Below are 18712 nucleotides of genomic sequence, written 5' to 3'. Positions count from 1 at the left end.
ATCAATAGCCTGAGAGAGCAGAGGTGTGCCCTTCTCCTACTTCCCTTTTCCTCCTTCCTTCTGGCTGGAATGCAGTCCTGAAGGCTGGAACTGGGCAGCCATCTGGGCCCAGGAGGTGCCCTGAGGCATGGAGGTCAGAAGGAAAGAGGTGGAAGGCGTCTGGATCACTGCCACTCCAGGCTCTGGCGCATGAGCTAAAGCACTTTCTACCTCATGTAAGCCACTACTGTTCCGGATCTTTCCTTCACTCGTAGGTCAACTTGATCCTGATTCAAATACTAATTACCGAAAGAAACTAAAAGGGAAATAGGAAAACAGAATTACCCACTAAGGAAGCTGACTTGGTAAAAGGGACAGGAAGGACCAGTTTGAGAGAAGAGGGCAGCCAGCCGCCTCAGGACTTCAATAGCACTGAGTGAGAAGAGCAGGAACCAGCCACTGGACGGCAGGATCCTCAGCCACAGAAGAAGTGCAAAGTAGAACCACAACCAATTACGAAGGCTGACCACTCCAGTCCCAGCCTGGAGGCAGGCCCCTGCACTGGGCTGGGGACACAGCGAGGACTGGCAGGGCAATGCCTGGCCTGTGGAAAGGACTCTGAGACTGAAATTCCACAGACACACACAGCAGGCCAGAGGTCGGCCTCCTTCAGGGGAGCAAGCAGTGCTCTTACGTGAAGCCTCGGGCAACATGTTTCTCCTGTGAGCATCTAACGCAGTGGTTCTCAACCTTGGCTGCACATTAGAATCACCTGGGAATCTTTTTAAAATCCTGATTTCTGGGCCTCATGCGCCGGAAAGTCTGTTTCTTTGTTACTAATGTTGTGGCCCCACCCCATAACAAAGAAACAGACTTTCCGGAGGATGAGGCCCAGACATCAGGATTTTAAAAACATTCCCAGGTGATTCTAATGTGCAGTCAAGGTTGAGAACCACTGATCTAAAGGCTCCCCCTGGTGGTATTCTCACTGCATGGTTCTCGTAGGCTATTTCAGGCCACATCTCCACGACAAAACGAGGTCATTTTAAGCAGAATTATCTAAAACCACCATTAAATCAACATGTGTGTGAGTATGTGTAAAACATGGGAACTGTGGCTGCTGATACAACGAACTCTCTAAGAAATTGTTTTCTGTAAAAAACACACAATAAATATTGTTATTTTTTTAAGCGAATATAACAGAAACCTGGACATGACATTTGCGGCACACTGCCTGGCCTGCAGGTGTTCACCCCAGGGTCACATGCCTAAGGGGCAGTGGCAGGCAGGAGGCCCTGGGTCCCAACAAAGCCTCATCACATACTGTGAGAAAGACTGCTGGGAGGCCTGATACCAGGAGCCTGTATTTAAAAGCCAGACTTGAAAGTTCCCCCCAGCCTCTCGATCAGCCAGCGCCAGGCGGCCTGCTCCTGGCTCTGCGCAACGAAGGGATGGACGAGGCAGGAAGGGGAGAGCCATGGAGTCAGAGCAGAGCAGGCCTGGCCCTTGACTCCTGAGCCCCCAAGCGAGACTGCTGTCCACCCAGGGCAGACCTGACCCAGGTCCGGGGAGGTGACAGCCACTGCAAGAGCCGCAGTGTCTTCCCTCCCCACTGAGGGAGGGGGCGCTTTTCTACATATAAACAGACATTACTGTGTAACCACGCTCCAACGGTGCTTCTAGTTTTTTCAAGTAAATGTATGAAACAGACACTTAACATGCTGATATTTACAAGACATTCCATTACCTTCTCTCCAGGTTTGGGTGACAGCTGCAGCTTCTCATAATCTTTCTTTGTCTCCAGAATTTTTTTGACGAGTCCTCCTGTTGAGAAGCAGCAGCTTTATGCTCCAGTTGTTCTCTGCCCTTTGAAGCTACTCTACTCTGATCGGGCAGAGGGCTGGCAAGAACACCCAAGTCCTTATTCTTCTCCTTCTACACTCAAAACAGCTTCAATAACCTTTATTTGATAAAGATAGCCCGCATCAGACTGATACAACAACTGGTGGTGGAAACTAACTCTACAGCTTCCTATGGTTTCAAAGAAATCAGCTTCTTGAAAGGGAAAAATAATCTTTAGAAATAAAATAGATTTTCTCTTCTGTTTCCAAAGATGAAGAAGAAATGTAGAGCCAGCAGCATGGCTCAGTGGTTGAGCATTGAAGGTCTGATTCCTGGTCAGGGCACATGCCCCAGTTGCAGGCTCAGTCCCCAGTAGGTGGTGTACAGGAGTTAGCCGATGGGTGCTGCTCTCTCACATCGATGTTTCTCTCTCTCTCCCTCTCCCTTTCTCTCTCTCTCAAATCAATAAAAACATATTTAAAATTTTAAAAAACCTGAATCTGATCAACTCTCTAGAACAGTGGTTCTCAACCTTGGCTGCACATTAGAATCACCTGGGAATCTTTTTAAAATCCTGATTTCTGGGCCTCATCCTCCGGAAATTCTGTTTCTTTGTTACTAATGTTGTGGCCCCACCCCATAACAAAGAAACAGAATTTCCGGAGGATGAGGCCCAGAATCAGGATTTTAAAAAGATTCCCAGGTGATTCTAATGTGCAGCCAAGGTTGAGAACCACTGCCCTAGAACTAAGTTCCAAGAATGTGGAAAAAGGCATACGAGAGGGTATGATAAGCAGCACCTCGGCGTGAGAAACTCAGACGACTGGCTTCAATAAATACATCATGAGGGAAAGGGTGGGAGGGCCCCGAGTGAGGGGAGACTTCAGTCAGATCAACTGTAATGCAGGGGCCTGGTCTGGACTGCCAAACTGAAAAAACACAAAAACTGGAAAAAGAGGCATGGATGATACTAAGTAATTTTTTTGTACATATGGCAATGAATTTATGGCTATATTTTTTTAAAAGAGCCCTTATCTTTTAGAGCTACGTACGGTGTATTTCCCGAAGAAATGATGCCCTGGGACTTGCAAAGGGCCTGGGGAGTGGGGTTGGGGGGGTGGAGGCTGAAATAAAACAAGATCAGCCTCACTGTGGGAGCTGTGTGATGGGGACAAGGGGTCACTAGCCTATTCTCTGCTTTCATAGGTGTATGAAATAAAGCAGATCACATTGCAGAACTGTCCACCTGGGAATGACCTTGGAGGTCATGCAATTCCAAATGTAATCACACGGATAAGAAAAGGAGTCACCTACGAAACAGCTCATACCTGACCTCCAGGGTCGGGGTGCCCCTGGGTCCCCCAGGATGGGAGCAGCATCCATCATCTCCCAGAATAAAAAGCACCAACCTCAGAGGGACCCTTGCCCATGGAGCCCTATCTACTGCTGGTCGGACTCCTGCGTCTGACCCTTCCAGCCCACACCAACACCAGCACTCACCGTGCTTCTCATCTTCCTCCAGTTCCACTGCGTGTACCTGAGCAGGAAAGGAAGGAGAAGAAAGGAGATTCGGGTTTGTTGAATTCTCAAAATCCTACCTTCATGGATCTCATCAGAGGAATGGCGAAATTAGGGTAGAAAACTAACTGAAAAATTAGAAGTTCTGTCTGCATAAATCTGAACACTGGAGTGAAAGTGTCATTACCAAACCCCCAGGCCGGGGCACTAACCACTTCGAGTTCTGACACCTCAGAGAGAGGGGGCGCAGCCTCCACCACAAACTGGTCGTCCTCTTCGTTCTCAGAGTTCTGCACATCGACAATCACATTGGAGACGGTTTGACCACTTCCTGTCCTAAATACAAAGAAATCAGATTAAATTAGAAATCTTGTCGATGATGTTTTCATCCACCCCATGCATCTGGAGCTGAGTGCGAGGTTATGTGAGAGGAGCTCAGCACAGGGGCCTGTCGCTCTCGGTGGGAGGCTGCCTGTCCACTGTTGGATGTTTAGCAGCAGCCCTGGCCCCAAACCCCCCAACTGGATGCCAAGAACTTTCCCTCCACCTCCTCCCCAGTCATGTCACCACTCCAGACATGGCCCCAACATCCCCGGGGGTGGGGTGACCCCTGGATGAGGACCTCTGTACAGCCCCCTCTCGTAGAGACCTCCTGCTCCTCCTCCCCAGACTCCTGGTGAATGAGGAAAACTGAGCGGCAGAGAGAACTCACCCACATATTAACTCTCCACGCCCCCTTGCCCACTCAGGGATTCTGTTCCAACACCCCCAGCCTGCTTCGCCCACATCACCAAATCCGCCCCCACAGGATCATCCTGTCACCCAAAAATGTGCTCATTCTCTCGTCTTCAAAACAAGAACCAGTAACTTCCCTCGGCTCTGCCTTCCTTCCCACTCCCTACTGCCCTTCCTTTGCTTCTGTCTCTTTGCAACAAAACCTGAGTAAATGCCTACACCTGCCGTATCCAAGTCCGACCTCCTGCTCTATCTGAAACACCCGACCCAGCCTGTTGACTTCTGTACCTTACAGATCCTACTGCATTCACTGGCAGGTTGTAAACTTACAAAAGCCCTACCTGGCGCTGGCCTTTATATTGTTTATGATTTTCTCATAACCTTTGTTTTTTTATTTCTGTGCAATTAAACCTTTAAATCTTTTTTCCTATTTTTCCCCTCACTGTGTTTACGCTTAGAAAACCCTCCACCCAGAGGTCAGAGAAATGCACCTGAACATCCTCCCCACGTATTGTGAAGGTTTAACTGTGGGAGTGCCTGTGTTCTCTCTCACCCATCTGAAAAGTGAGGCCATGTGTGGTTTCAGGTGAGGGTCTAACCTGATTTTTCTTTTTCTCAACAGCAAGTTTTCCCAGCACCATCCAGTCCACCCTTCCCCTGCAGCATGTGCCCGATTCCCATCGATCCCGAGGTCCCACACACCGGGAGAAGCCCCTTGCCCCTCCGGTTAGAGCGCACCTCACCTGTCCGCTGTTAACACCTCTGCGCTGTCTTGTCGTTTCACTCGGGGAGGCGCTGGCCTGGCACTCCCAGGCCGAGGAATTCTTCTAAAACCAGACAGTGGAAAACCAAATCAGGGGTATAAACACTCCCACATTTCAAAGTAGACAACAGAAAACCCAGGTCAGCTCAGCACTGCCTTCCAGCCACCATCTGCCTCCTAGTCTGCACATACGCTCAGGATATTAAGAAATGCCATTAACCTAAAAGGACCCATCATTTAATCTTTGTCATTTTCATTAATTTTAAGGTACAAAAATAACTATCAGTAATCAAAACATGACATAATTTAGCCATAAGTATGCATTCCCCTAAATCTCTAAAATGTTCTATGTGTCGTTAGTTGTCACCCAGGTACAGGAAGACTAAATAAAATACACGGGTTTTGCTTCTTAGTACAAATGTCTCCTCAGAATTAAGCTCAAGCATTACATGAACTGCAGGAGATAGAGAGGAGCGTGTCAGCTCCGCATGGGGGGAGCACAGACCTGGCACCGGACGGGAGCTCGGGGGGGACCTCAGGGTTCTCGGGCACCTCTGACTTCTCCTGGCTGATGGGTCCCACTTCTCCTTCTGAGGGGACGGCATCCCAGTCAGCAGTTTGCAAAGGAAGGAACAGAAACAACGGATACATACTGGAGAAGACAGTAACCAAGTAATTGCAAATATAAATGAGCTTTCTCACCCATCACCCTGATGAAGATAAAACAGACTCTTGGCATCTAACTCTGGTGAGGACCAGGGAAATGGGCTCCCTCCAACCCTGGCTCAACTCCTCCAGAAACAAAACTAAAAAGGTAGATCAATCAATTCAGCACTTTAACTTAAAGAAAATACAACCTAAAGAAATGGACACGTTAAATAACACATGTGCCAGGAGGCTCCCGTCACCACGAGTGACTAACAACAGGCAATCTGGCCAATACGGCATTGCCACACGCAAGACCTTTCAGTGTAAACAGTGCCATCATTTTAACATGTAACCAGCAGAGTACAGCGATACATCTAATAACTGCATGTCCATACATGGGGTTCTAGAAGGTCTTCATTTAAGTTGTGAGCAGTGGAATTCCCAGTGCTTTTCATTTTCTTCATTTTAAAAATTTTCTACTTTGAGTACACCATATTATATTTATAATCTGAACAAAATTGTCTTCACTTTGATAAAATGATTTAATCTGTAAATAACAAGTCCAAACTATTAAGACAATTACATTTACTCCACTATTTAAAGTAAAAGTGAAAATCCATCAGAATTTGAATATTGAAAATATACTTTATATTTTGGAAAGAAATCCTTTGAAATGTTTTTTTAAATATATTTTTATTGATTTCAGAGAGGAAGGGAGAGGGAGAGATAGAAACATCAGTGATGAGAGAGAATCATTGATTGGCTGCCTCCTGTATGCCCCCTACTGAGGATCAAGCCGGCAATCCAGGCATGTGCCCTTGACTGGAATCAAACCTGGGACCCTTCAGTCTAAAGGCCTACGCTCTACTCACTGAGCCAAACAGGCTAGGGCTTCAAATGTATTTTTGACACATAAAACATGCAGATTAAATCTTAAATTGGGATAGTGGAGACGTGTTTTACTGACACACCTGTAAGACATAAATCTGAGAGCATGTCTGCATCTGTACACACGTGTACACACAATTCATACCGAGCACTCACTCAGCGCCATTCCTTACCTGAAACACTAGGGGAATCACCTGAAAAAAAGAAAAAGACCACATCAGAAATTCACTTTTGTGTTAGTAAACCTCAGTATACAAAAGAAGCAGAACAGTATTAGAGAAAAATACATAATAAACAATTTGGGTTTTATTAGGGGGAAAATGGTCATTTCTTCAAAACTTCTTTTCTAGTTACTATCACTATTTTGTTTTCAAAGGTAGAAAAACAAAGAACAAAGAAAACTATGACTCACAACATGTTATAACAGGAAATTGGTATGAAGAAAGTGTGTCATAGGACAAACACGACTGACTCCAAATGTACGGGTCTAGGCCATTCCTCGAAGGAACTGCCGGCCACGGTTAGGACTCGGGTGAGACCAAGCAACCAGCCTCCCACAACTGGTCAGTGAGGACTTTTCCACCAGCTCCTAAATTAGAAGAAACTTTCTCAAGCTCCACAGGAGTAACCTTTGCACTTGTCACCGGGGTCCTTTTCCTTCAAGTGTTGCTCAGGGCACAGGTAGCTGAGAGAAGCACTATAGGGTTGTAGGGTGGGTGGGTTCAACCCACAGGTGGATCGTCCTTTTTTGTGTTACTCTGAGAATGCACGAACACATGTGCAGAAGAGCTGAAACTACACGCCCCTGGGTCACTGGGAGGACCCACAGGCCAACGCAGGGTGAAGAGCACTCTCGGCCCCCTGCTCTGTCCACCTGCAGGAGGACTTGACTCTCCACTGACTATGAAACACCACACAGAGCCACAGCAACAGTGCCCCAGGGGCAGCGGGAACCGGGAGGCCCCACAGGACCCCACAGAGTGAAAGCAGAGGACAGGCCTGGTGACCAGTGGGGCCCGAGGAACTTGAGGGGCGGTTAAAAGGGGCCGGGAGAATGTGGCTCTAGACCAGTGGTTCTCAACCTTCCTAATGCCGCGACCCTTGAATACAGTTCCTCATGTTGTGGTGACCCCCAACCATAAAATTATTTTCGTTGCTACTTCATAACTGTAATGTTGCTACTGTTATGAATAGTAATATAAATATCTGATATGCAGGATGTATTTTCATTGTTACAAACTGACCAAAATTAAAGCATAGAGATAAATCACAAAACAATATGTAATTATATATGTTTTCTCCGATGGTTTTAGGCGGCCCCTGTGAAAGGGTCGTTAGACCCCCAAAGGGGTCGCGACCCACAGGTTGAGAACCGCTGCTCTAGATGACACCAAGGTGTGAGAAAGTGCACATGGCAATTTCAGTCCCGTGACGTGGTGTGACTAAGCCACTCCTGAAAGCATCATGGCTCCCTGCTGCTAAACTCCCATATGGCCACGACTCCTAGTGGGAGCACGTCCCGATGATCCTGTCCCCCAATGGCCCTCTGTGCTTCGAGGTTCCTGGTGGCCGGCCTGTGTCCTCCTCCTACCCACAGGCTGTCCCTGACCCGGTGGCCAAGTCCCTTCCAGCTCTGGTGCACACCACTGTCCTCAGTCTGCTTTGTGCACACTAACACACTCACTGCCCGGGCCCTGACACCGCTGTCCTCAGTCCGCTTTGTGCACACTCACACACTCACTGCCCGGGGCCTGACACTGCTGTCCTCAGTCCGCTTTGTGCACACTAACACACTCACTGCCCGGGGCCTGACACCGCTGTCCTCTGTCCGCTTTGTGCACACTAACACACTCACTGCCTGGGGCCTGACACCGCTGTCCTCAGTTTGCTTTGTGCACACTCACTGCCCGGGGCCTGACACGGCTGTCCTCTGTCCGCTTTGTGCACACTAACACACTCACTGCCCGGGGCCTGACACCGCTGTCCTCAGTTTGCTTTGTGCACACTAACACACTCACTGCCCGGGGCCTGACACTGCTGTCCTCAGTTTGCTTTGTGCACACTAACACACTCACTGTCCAGGGCCTGACACCGCTGTCCTCTGTCCGCTTTGTGCACACTAACACACTCACTGCTCAGGGCCTGTCACATTAGGCCTCCAACAGGTGTTTTCTGTTTGAGCAAATGGACAAATGTCAGCCCCACCCAGCCACACCAGCCCCAGCAGCCCCTGGCCACCCAGCAACCGGCCCGCACAGCCCTGCTTCTGGGGCACGACATCAAGGAGGCCCTGGCACCCCCCTAGCCCGATAGAAACTCCAGGCCTTAGAAGACAAATGCAGAATGTGCATTTCATCACAACTTTTTTTAAAATGCTAAGAAAACTATGCCAAAAGCAGAGACTAACCAGGTGCAACTTAAGACACTGAAAGAACATTACAGACAGAAAACCATGGTCATGAGAGTGTTGTGAGCTGATGACAGTGTTGTGAGCTGATGAAAGTCATCTTTGAACATGAAATCAGTGGTGTGTGCTTGGCCTGCGGGAAGCCCAGCAGTGGCTGAGGCTGGCTTCAGGGTCATTCCTACACTCCAGGGTCTGCCACTTTACCTCCCTCCGGAAAAACTCCCAGGACAAGGGACAGGCTGGTCTATCCAGCAACGACTAGAATATTCCGCTCTCGTTTATGTAGAGGAGAAAGGGAGTCATGGCCAGGTCTAGGCCTGGCGTATGAAGGTAAGGACAGGGCCCCGTGTGGGCCACAGCTCTGACAGGACCCCAAGAAGGGAAATGCCCACAGGCAGCACCGCGTCGGGGGACTCAGCGCCCCAGGAAAGGAGTGAAAAAGCCGTCCTTACCTTTCTGCTTCACTGCTGGTTCTGGCTCGGGGTTGTCCCGCCACAGACTAGGTGAGTTACCATCTGAAACACTAGCTGAGTTAGTATTAGCTTCTGTCGGTCCTGATATGAAACAGTTTGAAACGGGTAGTTAAGACTGTGCACTGCGGGCTGGTGGCTTTACCAAAGAGCTATTGACCACCAGGTGACCCGCAGTGTATAGTGGACGCACCAAAGGCGATCCCCAGGGGAAGCATTCGAGATCTTGCTCCCAGGCATATGTCCTCATTTTGGCTCAAATAAACTCATAAAAATTCAAAAATAAAAAAAAGGTCCCCAAGTGTGGCTCTGGGGTCCAGAGGGAAGGAAGGGTGCAGCCTGTGAGCAGGGCGAGGCCCACTCAGCCCAGGTGGGGGCCTGGCCCCCCTCCTCCATTTCTAGAAGCGTCTCCCACTACCGCCAGGCCTGGGAGTTGAGAAGCTGCAAATAGGCAGTAATCTCAGGAAAGCAGGAGGAAAAGAAAAATATTTTTGGCATGGTGTAAAGGTCTAGATATCTTAAATGCTCCCAACTACCTGCCTACCAATTAATGATTAATGTGCCAATGTTGATAAAATTAGAAAAAAAAATATATCCAATATCTGAGAAATGTTTTTCCTATTTTAAAAAAAGGGGGGAGGGGCAAGGAGGTACAGGAGGGACAGATTCTGAACTGTGGCAGGACCCTGGGCTTGAAAGTGACCTATCACTGAAGGACCCCACTGTCTAAGAAGAAAATAATATTGGGAGACAAAAATAAAATAGAAAAATGTTCCCTTTCCTGAAACGCAACTTATAATTTCTCAAAAGTATTCAAAGAAATAGTTTATATCAACCTGCCATTGACTATCAAAGAACTGCTTTATTTTATGTAACAGAAGTACATAAATAGATGACATAATCTTCTAAGGTGCTTTTTTTAAAAATCTTTAAAATGATGCAGACAGACAATCTGATTCATGTGGTTAATTACTTATGATATCTTATAGAGGGCAGACAAGGAAGCAATATGAAATATTAAGTTCTAGACAAACATAAGCATCAGCTTGGCAGCTATAGATTATCAATTTTAGAAGAAAACACCCCAATAATTTTAAGTTACATTTTATTTGAAAGAGTCAAATATTTTCTATACTCTACAAAAGCCACTAGCACAATAAGTAAGCTACAAATGTACTATCTTTATTCTGTAGTTCAAGGAGACTAGTGACACTTTGCACAATTTTATCTTTTTAAACTTCTGGTTATTTTCTTGAGTAAGCTTCAAATTCACACAAATAGAACCAAGAAACAGGCTAAATATTTACTAATTATACAACTAATTCTTAATCACAAAGGGAAGGTTAACCAGTTTGCCAAATAACACTCAAAGAAATAATACCCTCATTAAAATTACTATAAACTGGAAAGAAAAAAAAGGCACACTAGCGCCATCTGTTGTCTAAACTACCAGGAACCAAGGAACCTCGCAGGTCAGGTGTGGACCGGGCATCAAGACCTCTCATGTTCTGCTGCCCTTCCTGAGCCGCAGCCTGCAGCTGTGTCCAACGAGATCCCGGTGCACCCCAATGGGAAACAAGGGAAAGAGCACAGTGCACCTGCATCGGGGTGAAGGGGAAGCAAAACGCTCTGCCCGATCCAAGCAGGCCTTCAGGTCTAACAGAAATATGGGGCAGTGGGGAGTAAAGGGGTGTCATAAGTTAAACAACACCACAAAGAAACAACCAGACAAATCCAGAAAGTGAACATTCTACAAGGCAAACAACCTATTCTCTCCAAAAAAGAGCGGGGGTGGGGGGAGGAGGGTTATTCCAAATTCAAAGTAAAGAGGCAAAAATTATAATAAAAATATAGTGTATTAATCTTAACTGGATCCTGGTTTTTAAAAACATAAGAACTTTTTTGACACAATCAGAATACAGCCTGGGTTTTTAGGTGTATCGGGGTCAGATAGCAAGAGAATTTTGTTAGGTGCAACAATAATTTTGTGCTGTGTAGGAGTATGTCTTTTTTATTTTTATTTTTTTTATTTTTTGAGCTACATGCTGAGATATTTAAAGGGAAATATGTAGAGGTAAACTGTTAGGATGTTTTCAATATACCGTGAAATATTTCATAAAAATACATAGCTATGTAAGACCTGGAAACAGCCCAAGTGCCCATCAGTAGATGAGTGGCTAAAAAAGCTGTGGTACATTTATACCGTGGAATACTACGCAGCAATAAAAAAAGAAGAATCTCTTATCCTTTGAGATAGCATGGAGGGACCTGCAGAGTATCATGCTAAGTGAAATAAGTCAGTCAGAGAAAGAAAAGTATCACATGATCTTACTCATATGTAGAATCTAAGTAACAAAATTAACTGATGAACGGAGTGGATCCAGAAACATGGAAGCATGGAACAGAGTGTGGAATCTTGGAGGAAAGGTGGAGGATGGGTGGAGGGGGAGGAAACCAACCAAGGACCTTACATGCATATATGTATAACCCATGGACACAAATGAGGCTATGCATATATGCACAGGGGGAGAACCTGGGCCGGGGTTGGGGGGGCGTGGGCTGGAGGAAGTCAATGGGAGAGTAAGGGAGACATATGTAATACTTTCAGCAATAAAGAATTAAAAATAAATAAAGTTACACAGCTATTAATGAAGCAAATATGACCAAATGTCATCACGATGGATCTAGGTGAGAGATATATGGGTCTTAATCATTCTAATCTCTCTACTTCTGTATCTTTCACAGTAAGAAAATTTAAACAATAAAACAAAATTAAATGAGGGACTCAAGCAAAGTAAAGGCACGGATGGCTTCCTGTTCCGGAAGGCTGGGACTGTCAAACCGCAGTAAAGAGAGCAGGCAGAGCAGGCAGCCTGCACCACAGTCTCAGGAGGGGGAGAAACAGTTCACACTTTAAAATTAAATGGAAAAATTCCTTGTGGGATTCTTTAATCCGCCTGAAAAAGCAAATGATAACAACAAAAACATGAACTCTCCTGCTATCCCTGACAACACAAAGCCAGCCATCTGGCATTGGGCACAGGCCAGCCAGGGCCTCGGTGGGTTGGCACAACATGGGCACCAGGGCTCTCAGTAAACTAACGTGTGTGTAAGGAGCAGAGTGGTATGGCATGCCTGAGACAGGCCAGCCACCTTGTGGATATCATCTCATTCACTTTGACCCACGTGCCAATGAAAGGAGGATCCATGGGCTTGCAGGGGTTGGGGGTGGAATTCTTCCCAAGGCCTGGGACTACACCGGCCACTCCATGCCCCACCCCTGTCCTTTGGCCCAGGGACTGCCTGGGAGCTCCCGCCTGGACCCTGCCTACAGCTGAGAGAAGCTCCCGCAAAGATGACATAAATGCACCACCCCAAGAAGCGACTGCACTGCAGCACGTGGGCCCTTTGTGAGAGCGTTTTCATTGTAAGGAGTCATCCTGCTCCAGTTCAGTCAGTGCCCTTTTTTCAGTCGTCCCGCAGTGCTGGAGACCCAGATAAAACACAGAGCTGACCCACTTGGAACAAACAGCAAGGCCACCTCACGCAGGGCCTGGGGACCCCACTGGAGCAGGGCTGCAGACACACAACTTTCAGAAATGTGGTTCTTATCTTAGGGGAAACACATGGTAGGAAAGACATCCCTATCATGCTTCTAGCCACAGGTACAACATTTTAAAAATCAGAGATATAAGGTAAGTTCAGCCTAAAAATTTTTATTTTTCCCTACAGTCAGATTTACACTCTTTTTTCCCTTCAACGACACTAAAGAATTCTAGTATTTCTGAAGAATTTAGTTTAACATCACAGAAGGCTACAATTACTGGTATTTAATTAACATCATCCCATTTGAATTTCAAATTCATACATCTAATTGCTCCTTATCAGCAGGCGAGGCTGCGTGCCCACGTCACACTGCCGACCTCAAACAGAAAAAGAAAGGCAAGCCACAGAACAGCTCCCCAAGTGCCCACAGCAAGCACTTCCCAGTCTTCCCTGTGGGCATTTTCTAGAACAGAGTGGAAAAGTATGGAAACCTGGAAGATGATTTTCCTAACACCCACATCATTTTGTAAAATCCCAACAGCAAGATGAAGACAGCATTTTGGTTTAGATCAGTGATTCCCAACCTTTTTTTTGGCTCTGCCCCATCTAAGCATCTTTAAAATCCAGATTACCCCTCCACCTGTGACATATAATTCTTATTATTCAAAAAGTGAACTCCTATTCACATGGGGGAAGCCTAAAGGCCATTAACTTGGTCCAAACAAGCTTCCAAAGAACATGGCATCCATGAAAGAGAAAAATAAAAGAAGGAAAGGACAGTTGAAGCACTGAGGAAGAAATCACTAAGAAATTGGTAAAAATAATAATAATATGAAGTGATATGAAAAAATAACAAATATTCAAAACATACAATAGAGAACTGAAATGCATAAATATGTCACATTATATATTTATATACTGTATATGAGGCCCCTAGAATCATAAGAAATGCAAAAAATTCACTGTTAATATCTCAGTCTAGAATTGCCCCCCCTTGACAGACTCAAAGTCTGAGAAACAGCAATCAGGCTATCAATCCCCAGAAGGAAAGTAGGGGAGGGCGGGGGTAAGGGGAAGAGATCAACCGAAGGACTTGTATACATGTATATAAGCCATACCAAAGGACATGGACAACAGGGGGATGGGAGCATGAGTGTGTGTGGGGGGGAGGTTGGGGGTTAATGGGGGGGATGAGGACACATTTGTAATACCTTAACTAATAATAAAAAAAAAAAAAAAAAGAAATGTCTATGTAATCTTACATAGGTGCTTATCTATGTATAATATTCTTTATGAATATATGAACATTATTATTTTATTCACCTTTTAGTGGATAGGTTTTGCAATCCTCTTTTTTTGCTAGAGAAATAATTCTACTTTAAATAGACTGTAACCATTATCAGGTTTTTGTAGATAACAAAGATACCCAATAATGTAATCTTTGAAATAATGGGATATTTTATCTTGTCCAAAATACCAAATATTTTTATATGGCTGGCTAGATTTTATTTATTGAACTTAGCATAATAATGGCACAGTTTAAATAAAATTTTTTGAAGGATCAAAAAAAAAAAAAAATAGAATTGCCCCCCCTTAAAAAATCAAACTGCCTCCCTGTGAGGCATGTGCCTCACGTTGTAAATCACTGGTTTAGATGCAAAAATAAGTTGTACTGCCCTGGCCAGTGTTTCTCAGTGGTTAGAGCATCGGCCTGTGCACCGAAGGGTCTCAGGTTCAATTCTTGGTCAAGGGCATGTACCTGGGTTGCAGGTTCAATCCCAGGCCTTGGTTGGGGCACATGTGGGAGACAACCAATTGATGTGTCTCTCTTGCATCAGTGTTCCTTTCTCTCTCTTTCTCTCTCTCTTTCTCCCCTTTCCTCCCTCTCTTCCACTCCAAAAAATCAATGAAAGCCCTGCCAGCATGGCTCAGTGGTTCAGCTTCTACCTATGAACCAGGAGGTCACGGTTCAATTCCCAGTCAGGGCACAAGCCCAAGTTGCAGGCTCGATCCCTAGTAGGGGGCATGCAGGAAGCAGCCAATCAATGATTCTCTCTCATCACTGATGTTTCTATTTCTCTCTCCTTTTCCCTTCCTCTTTGAAGTCAATAAAAAAAATATTTTTAAAAAAATCAATGGGAAAAATATCCTCAGGTGAGGATTAACCACCATAAAAAAATAAGTTGTACAAAAAAGGGCATGGAAAAACTGTTATTCATCTTTATCATCTAACATAGCAAGTTAAAGTAAACAGAATATCAACTCATTTCTGACCTTCAGGACATTACAATGAACATCAAAGTGGTTAGAATAAAAAAAAATAATAATTTATACCTACATTAAGATATAACTATTTCATACCAAAGTGGTTAGAAATTTAAACTAAAGAGTTTATTTTTCTTATCTATTTCTGAATCTGTAGTTTCTTGATCTGGTTCATTATTTAATCCAGACACTATGGGGCCTAAAATGTTAGCTGAAACACGACCCTCCTTCCCTCCTGACATAAAGTAGTTAACGAGAGAGCAGGGTGTTGCCAAGGCCTTTGAGTTGATTGCTTCAGCCGGCATTCATAGGGGCCAATGCCAAGGTCACTAACAGTCTCGGCCTCCATGGGACGCCCCTCTAAAAAGCATTCAACAAGACACCCCCTCCTGAAGTGCCTCCCCTTGGCTTTCAGGACGCCCACTCTCTAAACTTTCCTCCAACTTCTGTGTCCCCTGCCAGAGCTGCCTCCTGCTCTCCGGGCCTGTGCAGCTGGGTGGTCCAGAGCATGTTACCTCCATACCCTCCCAGACTGATGATCACAAGATGGCCCGAGTGAGAAAGACCAACTGCCTGCTACAAATTCCCAACTCTTCGTTTTCACCTTCAGGTTCTCCAACTCTGTTCCTGAACTCCAGGCCTATACACCTGTCCACTGTCTCAACACCCCTATCTGGTTGTGTCACAGGCGTCTCTGAAACAAAATGCCTGCCAATGCCGCCAATGCCACCATTCCCCACCCAACTTCTTCCAAAGCCTTCCCACTTCCGTAATGCCCAGACCCTCCCCAAATGGACCTTACCTTTGATTCCTCTCCTTTCTAACAAATGCCATCCAACCCATCGGCACATGTACCTGCACCCCACCCCCAGTCTGTTCTCACCAGTGACACTTGGGTCCCACAGCAAGGTCCCTCACCTGGACACTGCTTCCACCTGACTGCTCCCCTGCCTCTATGGTCGCCCCTCTACAGTTTTAAAAGGAGGTGCTTCTAAAACAGAAGTCAAATCATGTCCCTATCCTCCTCATCCCTAGGAACTCTGCAATGTGGTCCCGCAACTCAGGCCGCCCACTCGTGAGCCCCTCCTCCCATCACATCCTCTCTCAGCTCCAGCCTCAGGACCTGCTTCCTGTCACTCAAACAGGCAAGCCTGTGCCCAGCTCAGAGCTTCTGCCCGTTCCTGGACACCTACAGGTCCTCCTTCACCCCAGCCAGCTCTGTCCGGATGTCCCCTCCCCAGAGGCCCTCCCTGCCTGCACACCGCCCAACCTTACCCACTCCTCCTAGCTTCACTTCCCTCCAAGTCTCCTGGCTAACTAACATGAATGTAGGCAGGCTGTGTTCTCCTGGCTACCTGTCTTCTCCCTCTCGATCACTGTCCACAGACATTTGCAGAATGAAGAAACAAAGGCTCCAATGCACACACTCAGCTGGGACGGACTCACGGCAGGAAATCCTCGCAGCCCTGCAGCTCGGCGAGCGGGGCACAGGTGTCCTGCCCTGCTCCACAGGCGGTGTCTAGAGCCCAGGCCCCAGGTGGAACCTTTGCTGACCACCTACCGAGCTCCACCTGGTCAATAATAATAGGAAGCAGAGGACAGGTGGCTAAGGGGCCGGCTCTCAAACATCCTGCACAGCCTCCGTCGGGCAGGGCAGCCCAGGTTTCCCATGCTCCTTCTTAGCTTTCCTGCAGGAGGGGTACGTTCTTTCTCAGAGGAAAGACTAGGTTCACTTGTTCTAAGCCCCTTCTTCCTAACATGAAATTACACAATGAAAATATGTACTAAACTGAATTTGTAATGCTGCAGTTATCAAATGAAATTTAAATGCACTCACCAACTCAAAGTGACTAGATGTGCTATAATGTACTATTTAAGAACAGGCAAAAGTTATCTTCTCATGCAGAATGTTTTCTGGATTCTATATGGGTTCTAGAATGGCTTTACGATTCTATGTGTCCAACAGCATAACACCTCACACCCCAGTACATACAGGCTTATCCTTCGAGCTGAACAGAGTTCCTGGGCCTCATGCCCTTTTCCCGATGCTCTCATGCCAACAAGTCAGTGTCAGGGGGGAGTGCCCGCTTTGCTGGGTGAGGATCCACATGAGGTCAGTGCCCCGGCTAGCAGGCAAGAAAGAAGAGAGTCCACCAATTTGCTGACAGCTCAGTAATTCCACATAGCTTGCAAACCTCCGACAGTTGAATGTGTTAAAGAACCTCTAAAGCAGTGGTTCTCAACCTTCCCAATGCCGCGACCCTTTAATACAGTTCCTCATGTTGTGGTGACCCCCAACCATAAAATTATTTTCGTTGCTACTTCATAACTGTAATTTTGCTACTGTTATGAATCGTAATGTAAATATCTGATATGCAAGATGTATTTTCATTGTTACAAATTGAACATAATTAAAGCATAGTTATTAATAACAAAAACAATATGTAATTATATATGTGTTTTCCAATGGTCTTAGGCAACCCCTGTGAAAGGGTCATTCGACCCCCAAAGGGGTCGCGACCCACAGGTTGAGAACCGCTGCTAAAGGAACTCTATAGTGCAAGCTTGCCCATGAACTCAGACGCAGAAAAGAAAAGCACTCAATATGACTGTCAGCTCCGAAAACCCAAAAAGTCAACAGAAGAACTATGACAAGACTTGATTTAGGATACAACTGCAACAATCAATAAAGCATCTACATTCTAACAATAATCACTAAAAATGATGAGGGGAAGAAAGATTCCACTTCCAAAAAACTAAAAACAAAACGAATGATCAAATAAACCTTGACTCACAGACACACATGCACACACATCTTGGGAGGAAGGAGACGCCTGCATAACTCCAAATTAGAAGTATCCAATCTTCCCCACATAATGAAGCCTGAGTTTAACACAAATCCAACTAAATCCAGGGAAGTTAAGGTAGTTTTGTTTCTGGGTCATGGGATTCTTTGACTCATCAAGTGATTTAAAAATACATCTGGAAGAGTAGACAAAAGGGCTGAAAGCTGTTTTAAAGAACAATGATAGGAAACCAGTAGTAAAACAGAAAACAGTGGAAGTTTAAAAAGGCGTGTAGGGAGACCAGAGAGCACGAGGGAAGGAAAATCACTAGTAAGTGATCCTGGAATACTGCTGAGTTATTCTGAAAAAAAAAAAGAAAGAAAGAAAAGAAAGAAAAGAAAGAAAGGAAGAAAGGAAGAAAGGAAGAAAGGAAGAAAGAAAGAAAGACTCTGAAACCTCATCTTCCACCATAAATTAAAGCAGGGGTCCTCAAACTACGGCCCGTGGGCCACATGCAAATACAAATATTGTATTTGTTCCCGTTTTGTTTTTTTACTTCAAGATAAGATATGTGCAGTGTGCACAGGAATTTGTTCATAGTTTTTTTTTAAACTATAGTCCGGCCCTCCAACGGTCTGAGGGACAGTGAACTGGCCCCATTTAAAAAGTTTGAGGACCCCTGAATTAAAGTAAGAAATAGCTAAAACAATTAATGATAATAATGTATGACAAAATACAAAGTCGTCATCTCTCAAATCTCTGGACAAAAAGAAAAAAAAGACTGGCAGCTTCCAATGCAAACAAATTAAACACTTGGGCAAGTCAGAAATCAAACATAATTAATAGAAATGAACTTTAAAAAATG

General features: G+C 45.6%; 1 protein-coding gene across 9 annotated transcripts in view; it reads right to left on the bottom strand.

The window, feature by feature from the left end:
- The window catches only part of TRAF3IP1 (TRAF3 interacting protein 1), a 44767-nt gene that overhangs the window by 15328 nt on the left and 10727 nt on the right, over positions 1 to 18712 (bottom strand). For 3 of the 9 annotated variants that reach the window (XM_036319435.1, XM_036319430.1, XM_036319433.1), the window contains 7 exons: positions 9233 to 9334; positions 6547 to 6567; positions 5343 to 5427; positions 4818 to 4901; positions 3552 to 3675; positions 3322 to 3358; positions 1727 to 1803 (listed from right to left, as the gene is read on the bottom strand). In XM_036319435.1, coding sequence (XP_036175328.1) covers positions 1727 to 1803; positions 3322 to 3358; positions 3552 to 3675; positions 4818 to 4901; positions 5343 to 5427; positions 6547 to 6567; positions 9233 to 9334 — 530 coding nt within the window. Of the gene's footprint in view, positions 1 to 903; positions 1132 to 1726; positions 1804 to 2518; positions 2768 to 3321; positions 3359 to 3551; positions 3676 to 4817; positions 4902 to 5342; positions 5428 to 6546; positions 6568 to 9232; positions 9335 to 15179; positions 15297 to 18712 lie in introns of those variants that run through there. The other 6 variants (XM_036319432.1, XM_036319434.1, XM_036319438.1 and 3 more) reach the window with 5 other exon arrangements.

This window comes from Myotis myotis, unplaced genomic scaffold (genome assembly GCF_014108235.1).
Source record: "Myotis myotis isolate mMyoMyo1 unplaced genomic scaffold, mMyoMyo1.p scaffold_m19_p_8, whole genome shotgun sequence".
NCBI classification, from domain to species: Eukaryota; Metazoa; Chordata; class Mammalia; order Chiroptera; family Vespertilionidae; genus Myotis; species Myotis myotis.
Note: the sequence above shows the minus strand (reverse complement) of the source record. Positions and strands in the feature narration are given on the sequence as shown.